Source organism: Tympanuchus pallidicinctus, unplaced genomic scaffold (genome assembly GCF_026119805.1).
Source record: "Tympanuchus pallidicinctus isolate F22 unplaced genomic scaffold, pur_lepc_1.0 scaffold3, whole genome shotgun sequence".
Lineage (NCBI taxonomy): Eukaryota > Metazoa > Chordata > Aves > Galliformes > Phasianidae > Tympanuchus > Tympanuchus pallidicinctus.
In genome coordinates, this window is record NW_026294747.1 from 59630689 (window position 1) to 59649580 (window position 18892).

The 18892-nt window shown below is 52.2% G+C and overlaps 1 protein-coding gene across 1 annotated transcript in view; it reads left to right on the forward strand.

Annotated features, from left to right (window-relative positions):
* Positions 1–3875: 3875 nt before the first annotated feature.
* The window catches only part of SMARCC1 (SWI/SNF related, matrix associated, actin dependent regulator of chromatin subfamily c member 1), a 67855-nt gene continuing 52838 nt past the window's right edge, over positions 3876–18892 (forward strand). Inside the window, exons 1-6 of the mRNA XM_052695041.1 lie at positions 3876–4148; positions 8998–9117; positions 10764–10849; positions 14650–14731; positions 16124–16216; positions 17855–17924. Coding sequence (XP_052551001.1) covers positions 3876–4148; positions 8998–9117; positions 10764–10849; positions 14650–14731; positions 16124–16216; positions 17855–17924 — 724 coding nt within the window. The remainder of the gene's footprint in view (positions 4149–8997; positions 9118–10763; positions 10850–14649; positions 14732–16123; positions 16217–17854; positions 17925–18892) is intronic.

The following is an 18892-nucleotide window of genomic DNA, read 5'->3' on the forward strand; positions in this document are numbered from 1 at the left end:
ATCAGCTTCCTCCAAAGCTCAGCCTCTCGTTGTGAGAGCTGTAACCGTGGTGTTTCCTACTTCTTTCTCCAAACACTTTTCCTCTGGCTTATGCCCCAGCTGTGCCTGACATGCTTCACTCCCCTTGCAGAGCGTGGTGCCGTTTGGCATTTAGGAGACAAACACTGCTGATAACAGCCATGTTTCGCCTGTTGCTGAGCAGCGCTTACACTCAGCCAAGGATTTCTCAGCATCCTGTGCTGCCCTGCCAGCAGTGGCAGCATTCATTGCCATAGAGGCTCTTTCCATTCACTTGCTGCATCTCCCAACCTGTCTCCTGGACGGAGATCCACCAGCTGTGTGCCCACAGGTTTGAACGTGCTGTTTGCTCTGCACTCTGCCTTTCCTTCAGAGGGACAACAGCACGTCCGTCTCAGCTTGTATTAGGACAGCTTCTGATTTTGGGACCTCTGCCTCTCATCAGAGCTGGAATTGATGTTTCCACGGGTTGGTGAGCAGGGCAGTGAGAGGGGCTGACAGATCACCCTGCTGCCAATCCTTCCTGCTGCAAGCAGGCCCAGGGAGCGCGGTCACATGGCAGTACCTCCAGTCACTTCAGCTGGAGCAGTTCTGGCTGTAGTACCGGTGTGCTTTTCTGGTTTGTCTGATTGCTTTTCACAAGTTTTGTTGTTTTTTCATCCCTTATGGCTTAACTGTTGGTGCTCAGGACGAGTGGAAGGGACAGTGACTGCCTGAGAAGGCGTGAGATGCTTTGGAAGGAGAGGAAGGGCTCTTTAGTTGCTGCAGCACCAATGGAGCAACGCAGCCATCTTACTGCACGGAGGAGATGGAGGGACCCAAACTGTGCCTCACCTTACAATCTTCTTTGTACACCCATCTTATCTTTGTTTACTGCTTTACATGACTAGCTGTGCTTCCAACAGGACTTCACTTTAGGCCCTCCTCCTCCAACAAAGCAGATGGCTGATGGGCTCCACCAGCTTCTCCAGTTACTGGCTTTAATTGCCCGATGATCTGTGTGCACAGCTCTGGCCTGCACAGCCCTCAGAGCTGCACCGACTTGCAATCCCTGTCTGTAAGCAGTGAGAGCAGAACGATGCTGCCTTGCTGTGAGATGCCAGAGCTGCCCTGGCAGTGCTGGAGGAAGCAATGGGAGCGAGGGTGCTTTGGGAACAGTTTTGGTAGAGAAGGACTGGGTTCTTGGCATGAAAAAAATATTAGTAATCACAACAGTGTGATATTGTGGCTTTGGTGTGTAAAAGCAAAGCTAGGAAAAATTAAAATGTGAAGACAAGTCTGAAACAGAAGCCTGTATGGGCTGGTAGCTGCTCACCAAGCTGTTTTAAAGTTCACGTCCCCTGGCTTCAGCTCACGTGTTGTTCTTTGAAGCAGTTGCATTGGTATCTAAAGGAAATGCAGCATGAGCTCCAAGGATACGGCAGCTTGGGTGCCTGCTGAGACTTGGGTGAACAACAGTGGGACAAAGAAACTTTCTTCTTTGTTGCACTTGAAGTCATTCAAAACCAATAATGACCTGGAATTTGGAGATTTCTGCTGGGTGTGGGACTGAGTCACCTACATGACAAATTTCAGACAGCTGCCCACGTCATGACATAATGCTTTCTGCCAAAGAAAAGTACTACCTTTGCTATAAGTTCTTTAGTTACCAGAAGAACAGAACTTCATCCTTACGGACAGTCTTACAAGTGCTGTCCTGTACACCACATCTGCCCTTTCTTTGGGCTCCAGTGCGCAGCGTCTGCTTTGGAAGCCTTTCAGATCAGAGTGAAAAGTAAGGAATGTGAGTGGAGATGGCAAGGCAGTGCCTTGGTGCCCACAGACAGCTGCACTGGTGATCCTGGAAGTGCGAACAGCACACCGTCAGCGTTCACTGATCTTAAAATGTGGGTTTGCATCCACACCGTGGCAGACTTACAGCTGGCTTTCTAAATTGAATCAGCAGATCTGGAGGAACAGTGAGGAGATTGGTTCTGCACCGCTCTGGTTCCAGGCTTTAACTTGAGAACTTCTTTCTCTGCTGCTTTTCATTCCACAGAATGTACAGCCACAGTAGTTTATATCTGGCACTCACTGCTCTGATCAAAATCCCCAGTCCTGAGGCTCACCCGTCAGGATTCTGATGGCTCAGGTGTCCAAACTGTGCAAACAGAGCCTGGTCTTTGCCAGCATCTGAAAGAACAAGGCAGGACAATCTCTGCTTAACCTTTCATAAATTTCTCAAAGAATCCTATTAGCCTCAGAACTCACTGTAGGGTAGCTGTTTATGTTGGCACCTAACTTACACCTAGTCACGTTTTTCAAGTTCCCTGTCTTCTACATAGTTTGTTACATGCCCTTCTGAAGTCACCGAATGATGTCAGCAGCCTTGCTGCTTGGAGATGGCTCCACTGGCACTGCTGCTTGGCATCCATCACATCCTGCTGCAGGTGATCAGAACCATAGAATCGGAAGGGTTGGAAAAGACTTCTGAGATCATCAATTCCAATCCCACCCCTGCCACGTCCCCCAGTGCCAGATCCCTACGGTTCCTGAACACCTTCAGAGACAGTGACCCCCCCAGTCACTGCACAGCCTGGACCAGTGCCTGACCGCTCTCAGGAGGAGAAGTTGTTCCTAATACGTGACCTGAACAAGCAGCCTGGGCTGCTGGCTGAAGCTGTGAGGTGTTGGCTCCTTTCTGCTAAGGAATGCTAGAATTGCTGTCCTGCAGCAAGGGGTCAGCTGCCTTCAGAAGTAAAGGGAACAGACAACATAAATGCAGCCCTATCTTTGCAGCCCTACCTGAGAGCAAACACACAAGGAGTGCAGACCTGATGCTTCGTTGTCAGCTGCCCTTGAGATGGAGGAGCAAATGCTAAAGGCTAAAGAACTCTCCACCACCTCTCTTTCCACAGCAGGAAGAACAACAACCAAGAGCCACGCAGAGATGTAGAGACTTCAACACAGAGAATCACGGAATTGCAGGGCTGGAAGCGACCTCAAGAGATCAAGTTCAACCCCTATAAAGTGAAATTACCCAGAAAGTTGCTAGAAATTTCAATCTACCAGCTGCTGGAAACACAGCCTGGGTGCATGGAGCAGAACAACATGGGATCCTCCCCACATCCCTCAGCTCCCGTCCCCAAACAGTGTGGGACAGTGGGGAGTTCTGGATGGGTCAGATGGGGCAGATTGAGGGGTTCTGAGCGGGTTGGAAGAGGCAGATTGAGGGGTTCTGGGTGGGTTGGATGGGGCAGACTGAGGGGTTCTGGATGGGTCAAATAGTGCTTGTAGTGGCAGTGATGATGAGGAGACGGTTGGACTAGCTGATCTTATAGGTCGTTTCCAACCTTGTGATTCTATGATTCCTAATAGGGCAGATTCAGGAGTTCTGGACAGGTTCTGGGTGGACCAGGTCTCCCCTCTGCCCCCCCCCCCGGCAGTGAGCCGTTGCTGGGCCCCGCCGGCGCCTCCAGAGCGCAGCGCACAGCTGAGGGACGAGCAGAGCTGCCCCGCGAGCACCAGAGGGCGCATTTAACAAAGCGAAATCCATCGACGCACAGCAGCGGCACAGCGGGAGTTAAAAATCACCGCAAGACATAACCGTAAGCGCGGTCAGAGCGCTGAGGAGGACCAGATCCCCTCAGAGAGTCCTCGAACAGCTCCGCAAGCTTTAAGGCCGCGCTCCCCTCAGCGCTAACGGTCACCGCCAGGCGGGAAGAAAGAGGCGCGGCGCCCCTCCCGCGCACGCGCAGAGCGGGCGGGCAGGCGAGCGGCGCATGCGCCGAGACGGCGGCGGCGCGGCTCGGCGCGGGGGAGGGGCGGCGGGGCTCCCGAGCGGCGCCGGCGGGGGCGGGGCGCCCGGCGCGGGGCGCATGCGCGGCGCGGGACTCGGGGGAGGCGCAGGGCCGCGACGGCGGCGCTCGGCGGCGGCAACAATGGCGGCGGCGGTGGCGGCAGGCGGGGGAAGCGGGCCCGGGGCGGCCGCAGCGGCGGCCGTGGGGGTCGGCGGGGGAGGCCCGGGTCCGGCCGCGCTGTCGGTGGCGAGGCGGAAGGACGGCGGCCCGACGGGGAAGTTCTGGGAGAGCCCCGAGACGGTGTCCCAGCTCGACTCGGTCCGCGTGTGGCTCGGGAAGCACTACAAAAAGGTGCGGGCCGGCCGGAGGCGGGGGACGGCGAGGTCGGGGGCGGCGCGGGGAGGCCCGGGGGGCGCAGCCCAACAAAGGGCCGCGGCGGCGCGGGGCTGGCACGCATCCGTGGCGGAGCTCCGGGGCCGCCACGCGGGGCTCCCTGCGGACTCCCGGCCCCTCCGAGCCCGTCGGAATCCCTTTAGGAAGCTCCTCGGCGCCCCTCGCCCGTGAGGCCGCCAGCACCCCACCTCGGAGCACCTCGGGATCCCTCCGAGAGCCCCGCATGGCTCCCCGGCACCCCTCACCCCCCGATCCTCGTGCCGGGGCTCCACGTGCAGCCGTCCCGGTTCTGCTCCGGGCACAGCGGTGCCCCGCGGCCCCGTTCCTCTTTCATGCCGTTCCTCGCCCTCTGTTCCTTTGCTCCTTTTAAAGCGCTGTCCCTGCGCCCTTCCCAGTAGCTGAGGCTGAAGTGGAACTTCTAGCAGACAAACTCTGCTCTGGGGCAGCTGTTGGAACCGGATGAGCTTTAAGGTCCCTTCCAACCCGTCCTATTGTTTTGTGATCTTTAAGGTTCCTTCCAGCCCAACCCATCCTATGGTTCTCTGATCTGTAGGGTTCCTTCCAACCCAACCATTCTGTGATAGAATCACAGAATGGCCCGGGTGGCCAAGGAGCACAATGCTCATCCAGTTCCAACCCTCTGCTGTTTGCAGGGTCGCCAGCCAGTACACCAGGCTGCCCAGAGCCACATCCAGCCTGGATCCCATGGCTTTATTATTTGTCTCATGGTCCTCCAGAAGAAGGGTGCTTGGACTGCCCATGGCTAAACACCAAGCAGTGTTTGGAGGTGTTGTACCGTGTCTGCAGAGAGCAGCCACGTGTGTGCATCAGCACAGTGCTTGGAGCTTTGTGTGGTGATTAAGAAGTGGTGCTGCAAAGGTGTGTGTCTTTAAGTGGAGTTTGTTTTGATGCTGCTTCTCCTGCTGCTGGGCTCCTGAGGGGGAAGGTTTCATTGCCTTTTTGTCAGGAAATCTGGGGCCAGAGAAAGCCATGAGGATGCTTGGGGGGTGGAGCTTCTCTGTTATGGGGCCTGATTGAGAGCTGGGGATGTTTGGCCTGAAGAGGAGAAGGCTCTGGGGAGCCCTCCCTGCAGCCTTCTGGTACTTAAAGGGAGCTGATAGGCAGGAGGGAGAGTGACTAACAGCGGTAGGATGAGGGGGATAGCTTTAAGCTAAAGGGAAATTCAGGGCAGTTGTGAGGGGGGGGGAATCCTTTACCCAGAGGCAGTAAGGTGCTGGCACTGCCTGGAGCTGTTCTGCCCACCCCTGGAGGCTGTGGCTGGGCAATGGGCAGCCTGAGCTGGGGGGGCAGCCAGCCCATGGCAGGGTGGGGTTTTGTTGGGGCAGGGGGGAGTGGGGAGGGCATGACACTGAGATGTCCTTTCCAGCCCAGTCCATGCTATGATTCCATGGTTATATGACCTTTAATATCCCTTCCAACCCAACCCATTTTGTGATCCTAGGAAATGCCGACCAGCATGCGGTCAGCCTGCTGCTTTTTAAAATAACCTTGAGCTGGCCCTTGCCGTGCTACAGGAGAGCCGTGGTGTGCTGAGAGCTGTGACAGTGTGGGTAGTGCTGCAGTACCCACGTGTTGGTTCCCCTGCAGGGTCTGCCCAGGGCTGGTCATCAGTAACAGGAGCTCTCATCCCATACTCCAAAGTAAACCCACTGCCATGGGGTTACACCTATTGCTGGCTATGAAGTGCCAGTATAGAAGTAGCTGTAAGACTGTAAGTCGAAGAGCTGATCACAGTCACAGCATGGTTGGGTTGGAAGGGAGCTCAAGGATCACGAAGCTCCAACCCCCCCCCAATGCAGGGCCACCAACCTCCCCATTGCACAGCAGCCCAGGCTGCCCAGGGCCCCATCCAACCTGGCCTCCAACACCTCCAGGGATGGACGGGGCATCACAGCCTCTCTGGGCAGCTGTTCCAGCCCCTCCCCGCTCTCACAGCACACAACTTCCCCTCACATCCAACCTCCAGCTGCCCTCCCTCAGCTCCAAACCATTTCCCTCGTCCTGCTGCCATCTCCCCTTGCACAGAGCTGACTCCCCTCCTGGCTGCAGGCTCCCTTCAGGCACTGCAGGCTGCACTGAGGTCACCCCGCAGCTTCTCTTCTCCATGCTGATCTCTCTGAAGCACAGCTGATGGGCTCTGCTCCTCATGTCCCATTGTGAGCCCTGTTTCTCCCTCCATTCTCAGCCCTGTTTCCTTAATGCAGGCGGTGCAGAAGTGCAACATCTTGCACTTGAGAAGTGAGGGACAACCTGGGCGGTTCACGTTTTGTTGTGTTGGTGCTTGGAGATCTCTTAACGCTATGATGTTTCTGTGTTTGGAGCTCTTTTGTGTGCTTGCTTTTATAAAAAGTAAAAAGGGCCGTAAGTGAAATCCAAGTCTTGTGGTGTTGGTTTGCCTTTGGCTGTTGCCCAGTTATCTGGGATGGGATGGTCTTTGTCTGGGGGAGGAAGGGCTGTCTGTGTGCAATGCAGAGCTGTGACAGGGTTGGTCGAGGTCAGGAACCACAGCGATGCTGGGCATACAAATCCATCCCTGTTATCTGTGACAAAGGCTTTTTCCATGCTGCTGTAATGGCAAATCTGCTGGAGAGGATCAGTGGTTCCTCCTGCAGGCTGTGCCTCTGTGCTCTGAGTGGTTTTTCTGTCACTGTGGTAGATGGGGAAGCGTGCAGTGTGGGTCAGGCTGTCACACGATCCTCCTACACCAGAGATGTTGGGCTGCAGGTCGTAGCCATAGAATGGTTGGGGTTGGAAGGGACCTTAAAGATCACGTCGTTCCAACCCCTGCTGTAGGCAGGGACACCTCCCAGCACAGCAGCTGCTCACAGCCCCATCCGGCCTGGCCTGCAGTGCTTGCAGGGAGGGGGCATCCACAGCCTCACTGCACAACCTGTGCCAGTGTCTCACCACGCTCCCTGTGAAGAAGAGCCACGTGTTTCTGGAGCTGGTTCTGGCTGCTGTGGGGAGGAGAGGGAAGCTTGCAGACATGGCTTTGGCCTCATTAGCTCCTTCAAAACCATCTGGAAATCCTAGCTCTGCTGCACTGGAGCCTGCAGGGCAGACCTGCATTCTCCTTTGGTGCCGTGATAGAGGAGTCTCACTGCTCCCTTCTGAAGGCTTGCGGCCTTCTGCTAAAGGGAGAGCTGGGCAGGTAGGTTCCCATGCACAAGGATGGCAAGGCACTGAGTGCAGAAATGGCTCGAGGGCTGCTGTCCTCATCACGGTGGGTTTCTGGTGCCTTAAGGTGGCTGTAGTGCTGTGGGGGTTGGCTGAATTCAGTTCTTGGTTTGCCGGTGGTTTGTTTTTTCCAGCAGCCATAAGCACAGAGCTGCTCTGTACTGCTTCCCCGTTAGCCTGGAATAGCTGCCAACGTTTGCTTTTTTTTTTAATACATTTTTGATGCTTTATTAATTGACAGTACAGTTAGACTCGGCGCAGACAGCTTTGACTTTTACCCAGATGAAAGCAGCAAACGTGGCGGCATCGGTTGGGCTTCCCCCATGGGCTGAGTTACTGCGGTGATGAAGTTGCGTGCTGTTTGCTGCTGACACAACAGTGAAGGCTGCGGGGCTGCAGAGCTGCACTGCTGTCACCTCCCCAGAGAACGCAGAGGGGAGGCACGACGTTACAGCTCTGCTCTGCTGGGAGTTGCTCACTGTGCTTTTGTTGTCACGTTGGTGCAACCCTGAGTGCCGTACAGCAGCGCCCTGCCCTGCGGCTGCCGTTCTGTCGGTCGCATGGCAGTAGGAATTGCTGAGCTGGGGGCTGTTCTGCTCGGAGCTGTGTGCAGTGCAATGCAAAGAGCTCGGGAGTTGAGGTGTGCTCATCTGCACACTGCTGGCTGTGGCATCACGCTGGAGCAGATGGGAGCTAGTACACAGCTTTGAAAGTATATACTGCCCTGCATGCATGTAAGTCATCCTTCTTGGTGTAAGGCACTGCTGAAGGCGTGCTGGTGTGGTTAACAGCAGGATGGAAGGCTCACGGCCTGCAGGGATGCTTAACTTTGGAAATGCAGCCTTGGGATGTGATGGAGCCGTGTTCCCAATTAGTGTTAGGTGTGCAGCTGGGGCTGTGTGTGTCCTGGAGCAGCTGGGCTTTGTCCCAGCTGTATGGCAGGAGCTGTGCGGTGCTGTAGGACACAAAGGGAGTGCTGTTTGTGGTGTGTCAGTGTGCATAGCGCTTGGGGAGACTTGGTGAGGTCTGACCGCTGTGTGACACCATTACTTCCATCTTCTGAAGGTCCCAGCTCAGGTTTTTTAAGGGGCTTTAGGAGAATTTGATATGAACGAAGCACAAAGGTTTCACTGCTCGTGAATGTAGGGGAGCTGATTGTTCTATGTGAGCAAGTCATGTTTGTTCTGTTCAGGAGCCTTGGTGAGAAGGTTGCATCCTGTAAGTGCATAGAGTTACATCAGGAGTAACGTTATTTTACGTTCTCTGATATCTTTCTGTATCTGTGCGATGTTTGGAAGTGATTGGTTGTAAAGCATGTATGGAAGTTGCTGTTGAAAGCCTTTTGCATGCCTGGGCTGTAATTGGCCTCTTCCTGTATTAGGAACAGAATCAGACTCAGGCAGTGAATCCCTCTGTAAGGCACTGCTGGCTGCAAGGAATCTGTGGTGCTGCACAGATAGGTGCGGTGTGCTCACCCATGCCTGACCCTTATCCCAGCAATCCCTGAACTCTGCTCTGCAGCTGACCAAGCAGGCTGGGGACTCGGGGAGCCTCTCTCCATGTTGTGTCAGCCTCCGTGCCAAGGCAGCCTGTGTGCTTTGTCTTTCAGTATGTGCAAGCAGATGCTCCTACCAACAAAACTCTGGCTGGGCTGGTGGTGCAGCTGCTGCAGTTCCAGGAAGATGCCTTTGGGAAACATGTCACCAATCCTGCCTTCACCAAGCTCCCGGTGAGTGTCACACAGCTCTGTCTCACTGGGGCTGTGCTGCTGCCCGCTGTGCTGGGGCTCTGCTCAGCCAAAGGCTTCAGTGGCACATCTGCAAGGGGCTGAGGTCTGGGTACATGTTTGGAGATGATTTCCTGAATGCTGGGGGAAGGTTTTGATATTGGGTGATGTTGGGTAGGTGTCTTATGTGAACTGTTAAGCATTAAATCAAGCCTGTTGGCACTGATGCGTGACTTTATAACCACAGCATGGCCTGGGTTGCAAAGGAGCACGATGCTCATCCAGCTCCAAGCCCTGCTGTGTGCAGGTCACCAACCAGCAGCCCAGGCTGCCCAGAGCCACATCCAGCCTGGCCCTGAATGCCTGCAGGGATGGGGCATCCACAGCCTCCTTGGGCAACCTGTGCCAGTGCCTCACCGCCCTCTGGGTGAAAAACTTCCTTCTCATATCCAACCTAAACCTCCCCTGTCTCACTTTAAAACCATTCCCCTTGTCCTGTCACCATCTACCCTCACAAACAGCCGTTCCCCCTCCTGTTTAAATGCTCTCTTCAAGTACTGGGAACACCTGACACGTGAATAACTAGAAATTCCCAGTGAAGCCATCTCACCCGTGATGCCCCCGATGCTGGAAAGAGGCAGGAGCACATCTGTAGCAGTGCACTGACCTCATTAGTCCAGGGCAGCTCACCAGTCACTCACTGCACTGACAGACAGAAGTAGTCCCAGCCTGTAAAGCTTGCTGGGAGCATTTTGAGTTCAAACTTGGTGCACCTTTACCAGTGACATCCTCGGGACTGGACTCGGAGGTCGGCCCCGTGTGCCTTGCATCCTGTGTGCCTTGAGGAGGGTCTTGTGGAAGGAGCATGAAGTACAAAACACACATGGTGAGGGGTGCAGTGCAGGGAGCCCTGAGGCCTGGCACTGTGCTGAGGCTGCTGGCTCTGTTTGGGCTGCAGCTGGCAGGGATGCAGTGCTGCACCAGCCCTATGCATGGGTGCAGGGCAGAGATGTGACCGCAGCAATGCCTTGTGGTTGCAGCACTGAAGGGCTTGTTGTCCAACCTTGTTAGTTCTCAAATAGCAAAATGTCAATTACCTGTAGTTGCTTCTGTGTTTCAGTGAAGGTTGTAGTGAGGAAGCAGCCCTTAAGGCAGCAGACTGTGAGGCCACTTGATCTCAGTCACCTCCTCACGATGGATTTTGTTAGGTGAAATGGTTGAAGGGATTCTGTCTCACCAAGGATTGTCTCCTGGTTTTGGTGTCACTGCTAGAAGCTCTTTCCTTCTGTTGTTCCGTGGCCTCCCGAGGGGCAGCTGCCTGCCCTGCTTCGGGCTCTGGGTCACTTTGGGTGCACAGCAGAGCTCTGAACAGGTGGTGCAGCAGAGGCAGCTCTGTTCCTTTTGAATGCTTCTGAAGGATCTTTTGTGTGTTGGTTTTGGACAGCAGTTATGTGATACATCCCAGAGCTGCTTCTCTTTCCCTTAGCAGCCCCAGAGCCAAGAAGGCAATGTTCCATGGGGTTCCCATACCTGGTGGAAGAATAAATTTAAAGCATTTGTCAGTAATGCCAATGGTGTGAGTTGGTGCTCGTTCTGCATTAGCAAACACTCCTGGGTGCCACCATTTTCACTTTTCTTTCTGGTTCTAGGCAAAGTGCTTCATGGATTTCAAAGCTGGAGGTACATTATGTCACATTCTTGGTGCTGCTTACAAATATAAGAATGAACAGGGCTGGTAAGTTCTGTTTTTGGTTTGTACACCTTTTGCATGTGATGAAGCACATGAAATGCCTATGCAGACTCCTTGAGATTTAATACTTGCTGGAGAATTGGGTAGGCAAGGGAGTTGGAGATGGGAAGAGGACTTTTTTCCCTGCTTTGCTGATGGTGGCTTTGTCTAAAGAAACACCTGAGTTACATTCCTCAATTTGAAGACAAGTTGTCCAAGTTTGGGCTCCTGAGCTCTGATGTTAGGAGTTGATTACAAACTTGAGACTTTTCTTTTTTGCATTTATTTGCCATCTGATAGAACAAATTAATCCCTTATTGTAGAAACTGCTTCCCATCTGGAAGATGCAGATCATTATTACTGTATTGAGCGTGGGGTTTATTGGTAGCTGAGGAATAGGAATTGTTGCAAAGACACATAAATACAAAGCAATCTGCTGCTTCTCAACCTCCATAAATGAGGAGTGTGAGTTAAAGCACTGCCCTGTACCACTGACATGAGTGTTAAAGCTCTTCATGTGATATCCATGTATTTCTGGCTTCTGCATCTCTAAGTTAGCCACAGAATCATAGAATGAATCACAGAACGGCCTGGGTTGCAAAGGAGCACAATGCACAAATCCAGCTCCAACCCCTGCTGTGTGCAGGTCACCAACCAGCAGCCCAGGCTGCCCAGAGCCACATCCAGCCTGGCCTTGAATGCCTGCAGGGATGGGGCATCCACAGCCTCCTTGGGCAGCCTGTGCCAGTGCCTCACCACCCTCTGGCTCAAAAACTTCCTCCTCATATCCACCCCAAACCTCCCCTGTCTCACTTTAAAACCATTCCCCTTGTCCCATCACCACCCACCTTCACACACAGCCGTTCCCCCTCCTGTTTATCTGCTCCCTTCAAGCACTGGAAGGCCACCCTGAGGTCTCCCTGCAGCCTTCTGTTTTCCACGCTTAAATAAGCCCTGGTCCCTCAACCTTTCCTCATAGGAGAGCTGCTCCAGCCCTCTGATCATCAAGACCCTTCCGAGGTCCATCAAGGTCCTTCCAGGAAGGCACGAGTTACTGTATTTGAGAACATTAGAGGAAAATGAGGATGAGAAGTCTTGAGATAAAAGCAAGCAGAGATGGGTTTTGTACAAGCATTTAAATAACTCTTGATCTGTTGTTGTGCAGACCTGTAAGAGCGTTCCTGGAACTGGCTGTGTTTCTGTGACCCACAAAAGCAATTCAAAAGGCAAAAATCCAGTTATTCTGGTAGGGCTGGTTGGTTTTGAGTCGTTCATACTGACGTCAGCACATCGGATATCTGAGGTGCTTATATGGGAGAGCAGGAAGGAGTGAAGTGCTGCCAGGCTTTGTTTCCTGACTGCCAGCACCTGGGGCGAGATGCCTGCTGGCAGTGTTCTGTGTGCCCTAGCACTCAGAGTTGCCTTGATGCCTCTTTGCCTGCAGGTGAATATTCATCAAGTAGGAGCCACTTCCACGTTCCCCTTTTTTATTGCAGAACAAATGGAGTTTTCATTCGTTGCAGTTGTCAGCACAGCGCAGGCACACGGCTGCCTCCTCTCTTCTCACTCTCTTGCTGGTTCCTCAGCACTAGTGGGTAGTGCCTTGTGGTCGTGCATGTGGGATGTAGAGGGAAGTAATACTGGAAACTTAACTCTGAGAATCAGATTTAGATCTTGGAATGTGTCCTTCACTGACCCAACCAAATAATACGTGGTGTTTTGCCTGAAATATGATTTTTGATTTGATGGTATGCATTGTGGCTCTTGCTTAACCTGTTTGTGAATGATCTGTCTTATAGGAGAAGTACCTTTCCTCGCCATAATAGGTATGTCTGAAAAGTGCACTTACCCAGTGCAGCTGGACATACCCTGCCTGTCACTGCCATTGAAGTGGTTGGTGGCTAAAACCTGCCAGAGGTGTCCTGTAATCTGAGCACAGGAGGGATTAGCACTGCTATTTCATCTCCTTTACAAAGAGTTCTGTTGCTTGGTACATGGACATGCTTCTCTTCGAGTCCGGGCTGCAAAAGTGTGGGGCATGAATAGCATTTGATGAATCCAGAATGCAGGTTGCAGGCAACCAAATGTAACAGCTTTGATCAAACCAGAGCGCCTCACGTCTTTGTTTCAGAGGCACAGCTGTTGGCCATTAGGAAAGTAGATCCTTTTGCATTAATTGGACATTTATTTCCATTTGCTTCCTTGAAACTTTACCTATCTGAAGCACGCGTGGTTTGAATAAACCATGACACACCAGTGTGTGAGTCCTGAAGAAGTGGCTGGGCTTTGGCTCAGCATCCCGGTGCAGCAATGCGTTGGGCTGTGCTCGTCCTGCCTCAGCACGCAGCTCCTGCATGCACAGGCAACAGCTATGTCAGGTATCCTCTGCCATTTGTTCCCAGCTCCTTAGCAGGAGGGGATGCATCTGTAATGGAGGGTAGGAAGAGCCTTCTGCTGATGCTGTGTGGTGCTGCGTCGGGCAGCTGCTGCCTGATGCTGAGCCCCTAGTGAAGGAAGACGTGGCAGCCGCAGCTGAAGGGCCTGGGTTATGTTCAGCAGCGCCTCTGTGATGCCCTGGCTGTGCAGTAATGGGTTTTCTGACTTCAGTCCTGCTTTGGTTTACCTTTGCTGCATATTTATGAACTTTAAACATCGATTTGATGTATTACTGGAAAGAAGTGTGTGTCTAAAAGAAACAGTCATGAAACATATGAACACAGCACTGCCTTCTGGTGCTTGGAGCTGCGCTCTGAACTCGGAGCAGCTCGCCGGTCGCTGCAGGGCAGTGAGTTCATGGCTGTGGGAAGTATTTCTACATGCTGAAATCCCTCACCGCTCCTGGCTGCCAGCTCAGCATTCCAATTGAGAGCACTCGCAGCCCCAGCTGGTGACTGTTTCCAAAGCTGCACAGGCACAGAGGTGCAGCAGGCAGTGCTGACCACCCAGGGCAATGTTGTGTTGGGCTGAGCCTGCCTTGGAGCCCTGCGGCTCCGTGCCCATGGCTCATGCAGTGCTCTTAGTGCCATCAATGCCCAGCTCACCCTTTCTGGGGCACGCTGTTCGGGTCCTTCACTCAAGGAGGTTCACCTGCAACACGTGCAGGTGGGTCTGCAGGATGCCTGCTGGGACTCTCGTGCTTCTGCCTTCCCCGTTTCTCACGGATGCTTCCATCTGCACTGTCACTGCCAGACTTGGATTCATTTCTCACTGCAGCAGGGAGCTTTAAAGTACCAGAGTCCCATAAAGACGATCATCTTGGTGGACTCGGTGCTCTCAATGAGCCCCTTCCAGCTTGGGCTGTTCTGCAATGCTGATGAGGGTCGTTAGCTGCCCTGTGCTGTGCATGAGGCCCTTCTCATGGCTCAGGAAGGGATTGCCCATGTTCCTGGGCTGGATTTTGGGGTGGGTGCTGGGAGCACACAGCGGTTGGACAAACTCCACCACTGGGTCGTGGGTTTTCCCCCTCCAGCTATTGAAATCTGCCTTGAATATTTGATGGTTTCCATTGAATTATCCCCTGTGCCTGCAGTGGAACACACAGCCCTTCTGCAGGGTTTTGCTGGACAATTCCAGCCTTCGTTTTTCTTGAACCTATCACAGATCATTTTCATTTTGTTGATTGTTTCATTGTGTTGTTTTTTTTTTCACTTGAGGGCAACCAAGTGAAGCAAAACTTGATTGTGCCCTGAATGTTCCTGTCTGGCTTCCCAGTGTGTTGTTTTTTATGTGTAACATGAGAGATTCTTTGCTTCTGAGCAGAGGAAAGTTGAATCCTTTAATACTTTTTGAATGGTTTCCCTCTACAGGCGGAGGTTTGACCTGCAGAACCCATCCCGGATGGACCGAAACGTGGAGATGTTCATGAACATTGAGAAAACACTAGTGCAGGCAAGAGGCTCAGATCAGCCTGGAGTTCCCTGTGCACAGCATGGTTGGGTTGGGAGGGATCCCAAGGCTCACGAAGCTCCAAACTCCCACCAATGCAGGGCCACCAACCTCCCCATTGCACAGCAGCCCAGGCTGCCCAGGGCCCCATCCAACCTGGCCTCCAACACCTCCAGGGATGGACGGGGCATCACAGCCTCTCTGGGCAGCTGTTCCAGCCCCTCACCGCTCTCACAGCACACAACTTTCCTTCACATCCAACCTCAGTCTTTTCTCCTTCAATTTAAAACCATTTTCCCAGTCCTGCTGTTACCTTCCTCAGCTTCCTCATGAAGCTGAAGAGCTTCCACTCTAACTTCTCTCTAAGTTTTAAGTATTTCCCTCCCTCTCCTTCCCCATCTTGGTCACGTTTGTTGAGCTACTAGAAAGCTTTGGGGTGTTCACACTGGTGCTTGATGGATGCACTCAGGGTGAGGAAGGATGCCAGTGAGGTTGGGCAGTGCATCCCCAACATCTCCATCATCCCGTGCAGCTCCCACCTTCAGGCCTGAGTAACTGCTGCTCTGCACATCCAGTCTTTCCTCCTTGAGACTTTCAGCATTGTTGTGAGATTGAGCCTTTTCAGGGCTGGAGTGTATTTTGACCCTCACTTCTGTCAGACCTCCATTCCTGCTACCAGGAAACATCAGGTAGCAGTTGTGTGGAGTTCCATCTGAAGTTATTTGCTCTCTTTTTTTACTGCTGGATGAGAATAATTAAGTATTTTTCCCAAGCTCCAGAACCTGAGCTCTGTCTTTTATTGTCAGACAGCATAACAACAAACGTAACTTTCAAGTGATTGTCAATGTCAAAAATGGAAATGAAAGAAGGATAAGAAACAATGCTTCATATTTCAAAAGTGTTAAAATCATACAGCTGAATATGCCAGTAATAATGTGCATGTTCAATCCCAAGTGAATGAAAGGCATCCCTGTGAGGCCTGTGGGAATGCACAGGCAGTAGGGCAGCGTGGGGCTGCAACTTGTCACGTGGGAGCTTCAATTCCCTTTAATGAAGGTCCTGTCAGGATACTTTGAAATCCAAGACATGGCTCTTATCAAGGATGTGTTGTGAAAGCAAGACAGGAACTGCTGCGGTGAGCTGTGCTCCCGTTCCCTCCACCAACAGCCCTGTGATGGGTGAACAGCACAGCTGCAGAAATGAGCTGAGGATGAGGCTCCAGCAGGGGGTGGGCATGGGAGTGTTGTCCTGAGGGGTGCTGGGGCTGGAGTTAGCACATCTCACCTGTCTGACACATCTGGGCCCCTTTGAGCTTTTTGCAGCGTTGGTGGTTGCGATAGGAATTGTTTGGTCACACGTGATCTGCTGAATCCTTATTTTGTCTCCTCTCCACAGAACAACTGTCTGAGCAGACCAACCATCTACCTCATTCCAGATATAGAGCTGAAGCTGGCTAATAAGCTGAAGGATATTGTCAAACGTCACCAGGTAAGTGACACAGCATTTCCCAGGACGGTGTGTTGCGTGGCTGCAGCATCCTGGTGATGTTTGGCTGCCAGGCAGCAGCAAGAAGTCCGTTCAGGCCGCGGCTCAGCCATCTGTAGGATGCCATGAGTGGTTGTCATCACGTGGGTGCTGAATCATTGCTCTGCTCTGAAAGTCAATGAGCTGCTGAGGCTTAAAGCAGCCAGCAGTGTGAGATGTGTTTTCTCAGTGAGGTTGCTGCAGGCCTGAGCTGATTTAATGTTGAATTCTGCTCACGGAAAGCAGAAGCTCACAGTTTGTCCAAGTCTGAGCCCAAAAAAGGTAGTGCATAGCATAACTGTTCTAGACGTGTGGGAGCAAGCATAAAGAAGTTTCAGTCTTAAAAACACTGCCTCCTTAGGTCTTTTTTATTACTTATTTTATTTATGCTGAACAGAGCACAAGCAACATCAGGTTCTTGTTAGTACACTTCCACAAGAATCAACATCTTTGTAGTTTAACACACTCAGTGATGGCCTGAGCAAGGTTAATGCCTTCATCTTTTAAAACATAAATGGGCTTTCACTTCTCTTGAGGGAAATACCCTGGGATGTGAACTCTTTGGACAGACAGTTCTGAGCAGAGCACTGCTCTGGGTGAGTCGGGAGGCAGTGTGCTCTGTAGTCCTTTGTGTCAAGACAGCTCACTGCTGGTAGCCAAAGGGAATGCTTTCCTTCCCAGGTTAAATGTATTTGCTGTGTTATTGTTCTGAATCATCTTCTCAGCTTTAACTGTGTAGGTTTTCTCAAGTTACTCACAGCATCACAGAATGGTTGGGTTGGAAGGGAGCTCAAGGATCACGAAGCTCCAACCCCCCACCAATGCAGGGCCACCAACCTCCCCATTGCACAGCAGCCCAGGCTGCCCAGGGCCCCATCCAACCTGGCCTCCAACACCTCCAGGGATGGACGGGGCATCACAGCCTCTCTGGGCAGCTGTTCCAGCCCCTCCCCGCTCTCACAGCACACAACTTCCCCTGACATCCAACCTCCAGCTGCCCTCCCTCAGCTCCAAACCATTTCCCTCATCCTGCTGCCATCTCCCCTTGCACAGAGCTGAAGATATCTAACAGATCCCCAGCTGTCAAGCAGGATTTTCATCCATGATGATTAGGCCCCCTGGGAGTGCAATTGTGGCACCTTTGTGAGCGTGTGACGTTCACCTCTTGTTGCTGCTTATGTGTGAATTGTTGTAAACCTTCAAGAATAGAAAGTATGTTTATGCTTGAGCATTGGTCACAAAATTGTGTAGCATTCTTGTTGTTTCTGATATATTCCCTTTGTGTGACTATGTTGGAGTGTAAAAAAGACCATAAGTTTTTGTCTTTTAATATACAGGCTTGTTTATTAGGAATGTCCTCCTATTCATGGCAGCCATATGTAGCGAAGCTCCTGTTTGTGCTTAAATTGTAGTACTTAGAAAATCACTTACAATTGCTTTTTTTCTAGCACTTCAATTAGAGGTTGTGTTCTCTGTAGTTGCAGTGAGCCTTCATTGTTTCTGGGTTGCATGAGATATGTGGCTATAAGGCAACAATTGTTTTTTTTGGGGGGAATGAGATGGTTTCTCACCTGGTGTCTTTTCTCCTCACCTTTTCCACAGGGAACAGTAACTGAGGAGAAATCCAAGGCCACCCACCACGTGTATCCAAGTCCTACCTCAATGGATGATGGTAAAGATGCTTTCCAATTTTGAAGTGGAAATAATCTTTTAGCACCTTTGGGAGATTTCACACAGGCACAGAATGTTCTTAACCTGCTCCTGAGAGCTCTAGTAAAGCATTTTTAGGATTAACAACTCCAAATAGAATTGCTGTGCTCTGCTTCTATTTGGTTTAACACAGAATCACACACAGAGTCACAGCATGGTTGGGTTGGAAGGGACCTCAAGGATCACGAAGCTCCAACCCCCCCCCAATGCAGGGCCACCAACCTCCCCATTGCACAGCAGCCCAGGCTGCCCAGGGCCCCATCCAACCTGGCCTCCAACACCTCCAGGGATGGACGGGGCATCACAGCCTCTCTGGGCAGCTGTTCCAGCCCCTCCCCGCTCTCACAGCACACAACTTCCCCTCACATCCAACCTCCAGCTGCCCTCCCTCAGCTCCAAACCATTTCCCTCGTCCTGCTGCCATCTCCCCTTGCACACAGCTGACTCCCCTCCTGGCTGCAGGCTCCCTTCAGGCACTGCAGGCTGCACTGAGGTCACCCCGCAGCTTCTCTTCTCCATGCTGAACAAGCCCAGCTCCCTCAGCCTGTCTTTGTAGGGAGGTGCTGCAGCCTCTGAGCATCTTTATTTGGCACAGCTCTTAGCAGTTGGGTTAGCTGGGATATCAGTGTTTATTGCTGAGTGCAGCGTATGCCAAGCAAGTGAACGTTGAGTTTGACCCAGATAACTTACAGGGTGAGGGGGACCAAAGCCTAAGGGTCTGGAAGAACTGAGGGACAAATCAACTTAGCTTAGAATTAAACATTAGAAGGAAGGATCATGGAAGTAGGGAAATTAAAGCTGAAGTTTTCATTACCTTTTTTTTTTTCTTCCTTTATGTGTTCCCCCATTGTGTCAGAATTGGCCAAAAGTTGAGTGGAACAGTATGAGGGGGCAGCAGGATGTGCGAAAGGTATCACAGACACCAAAGTA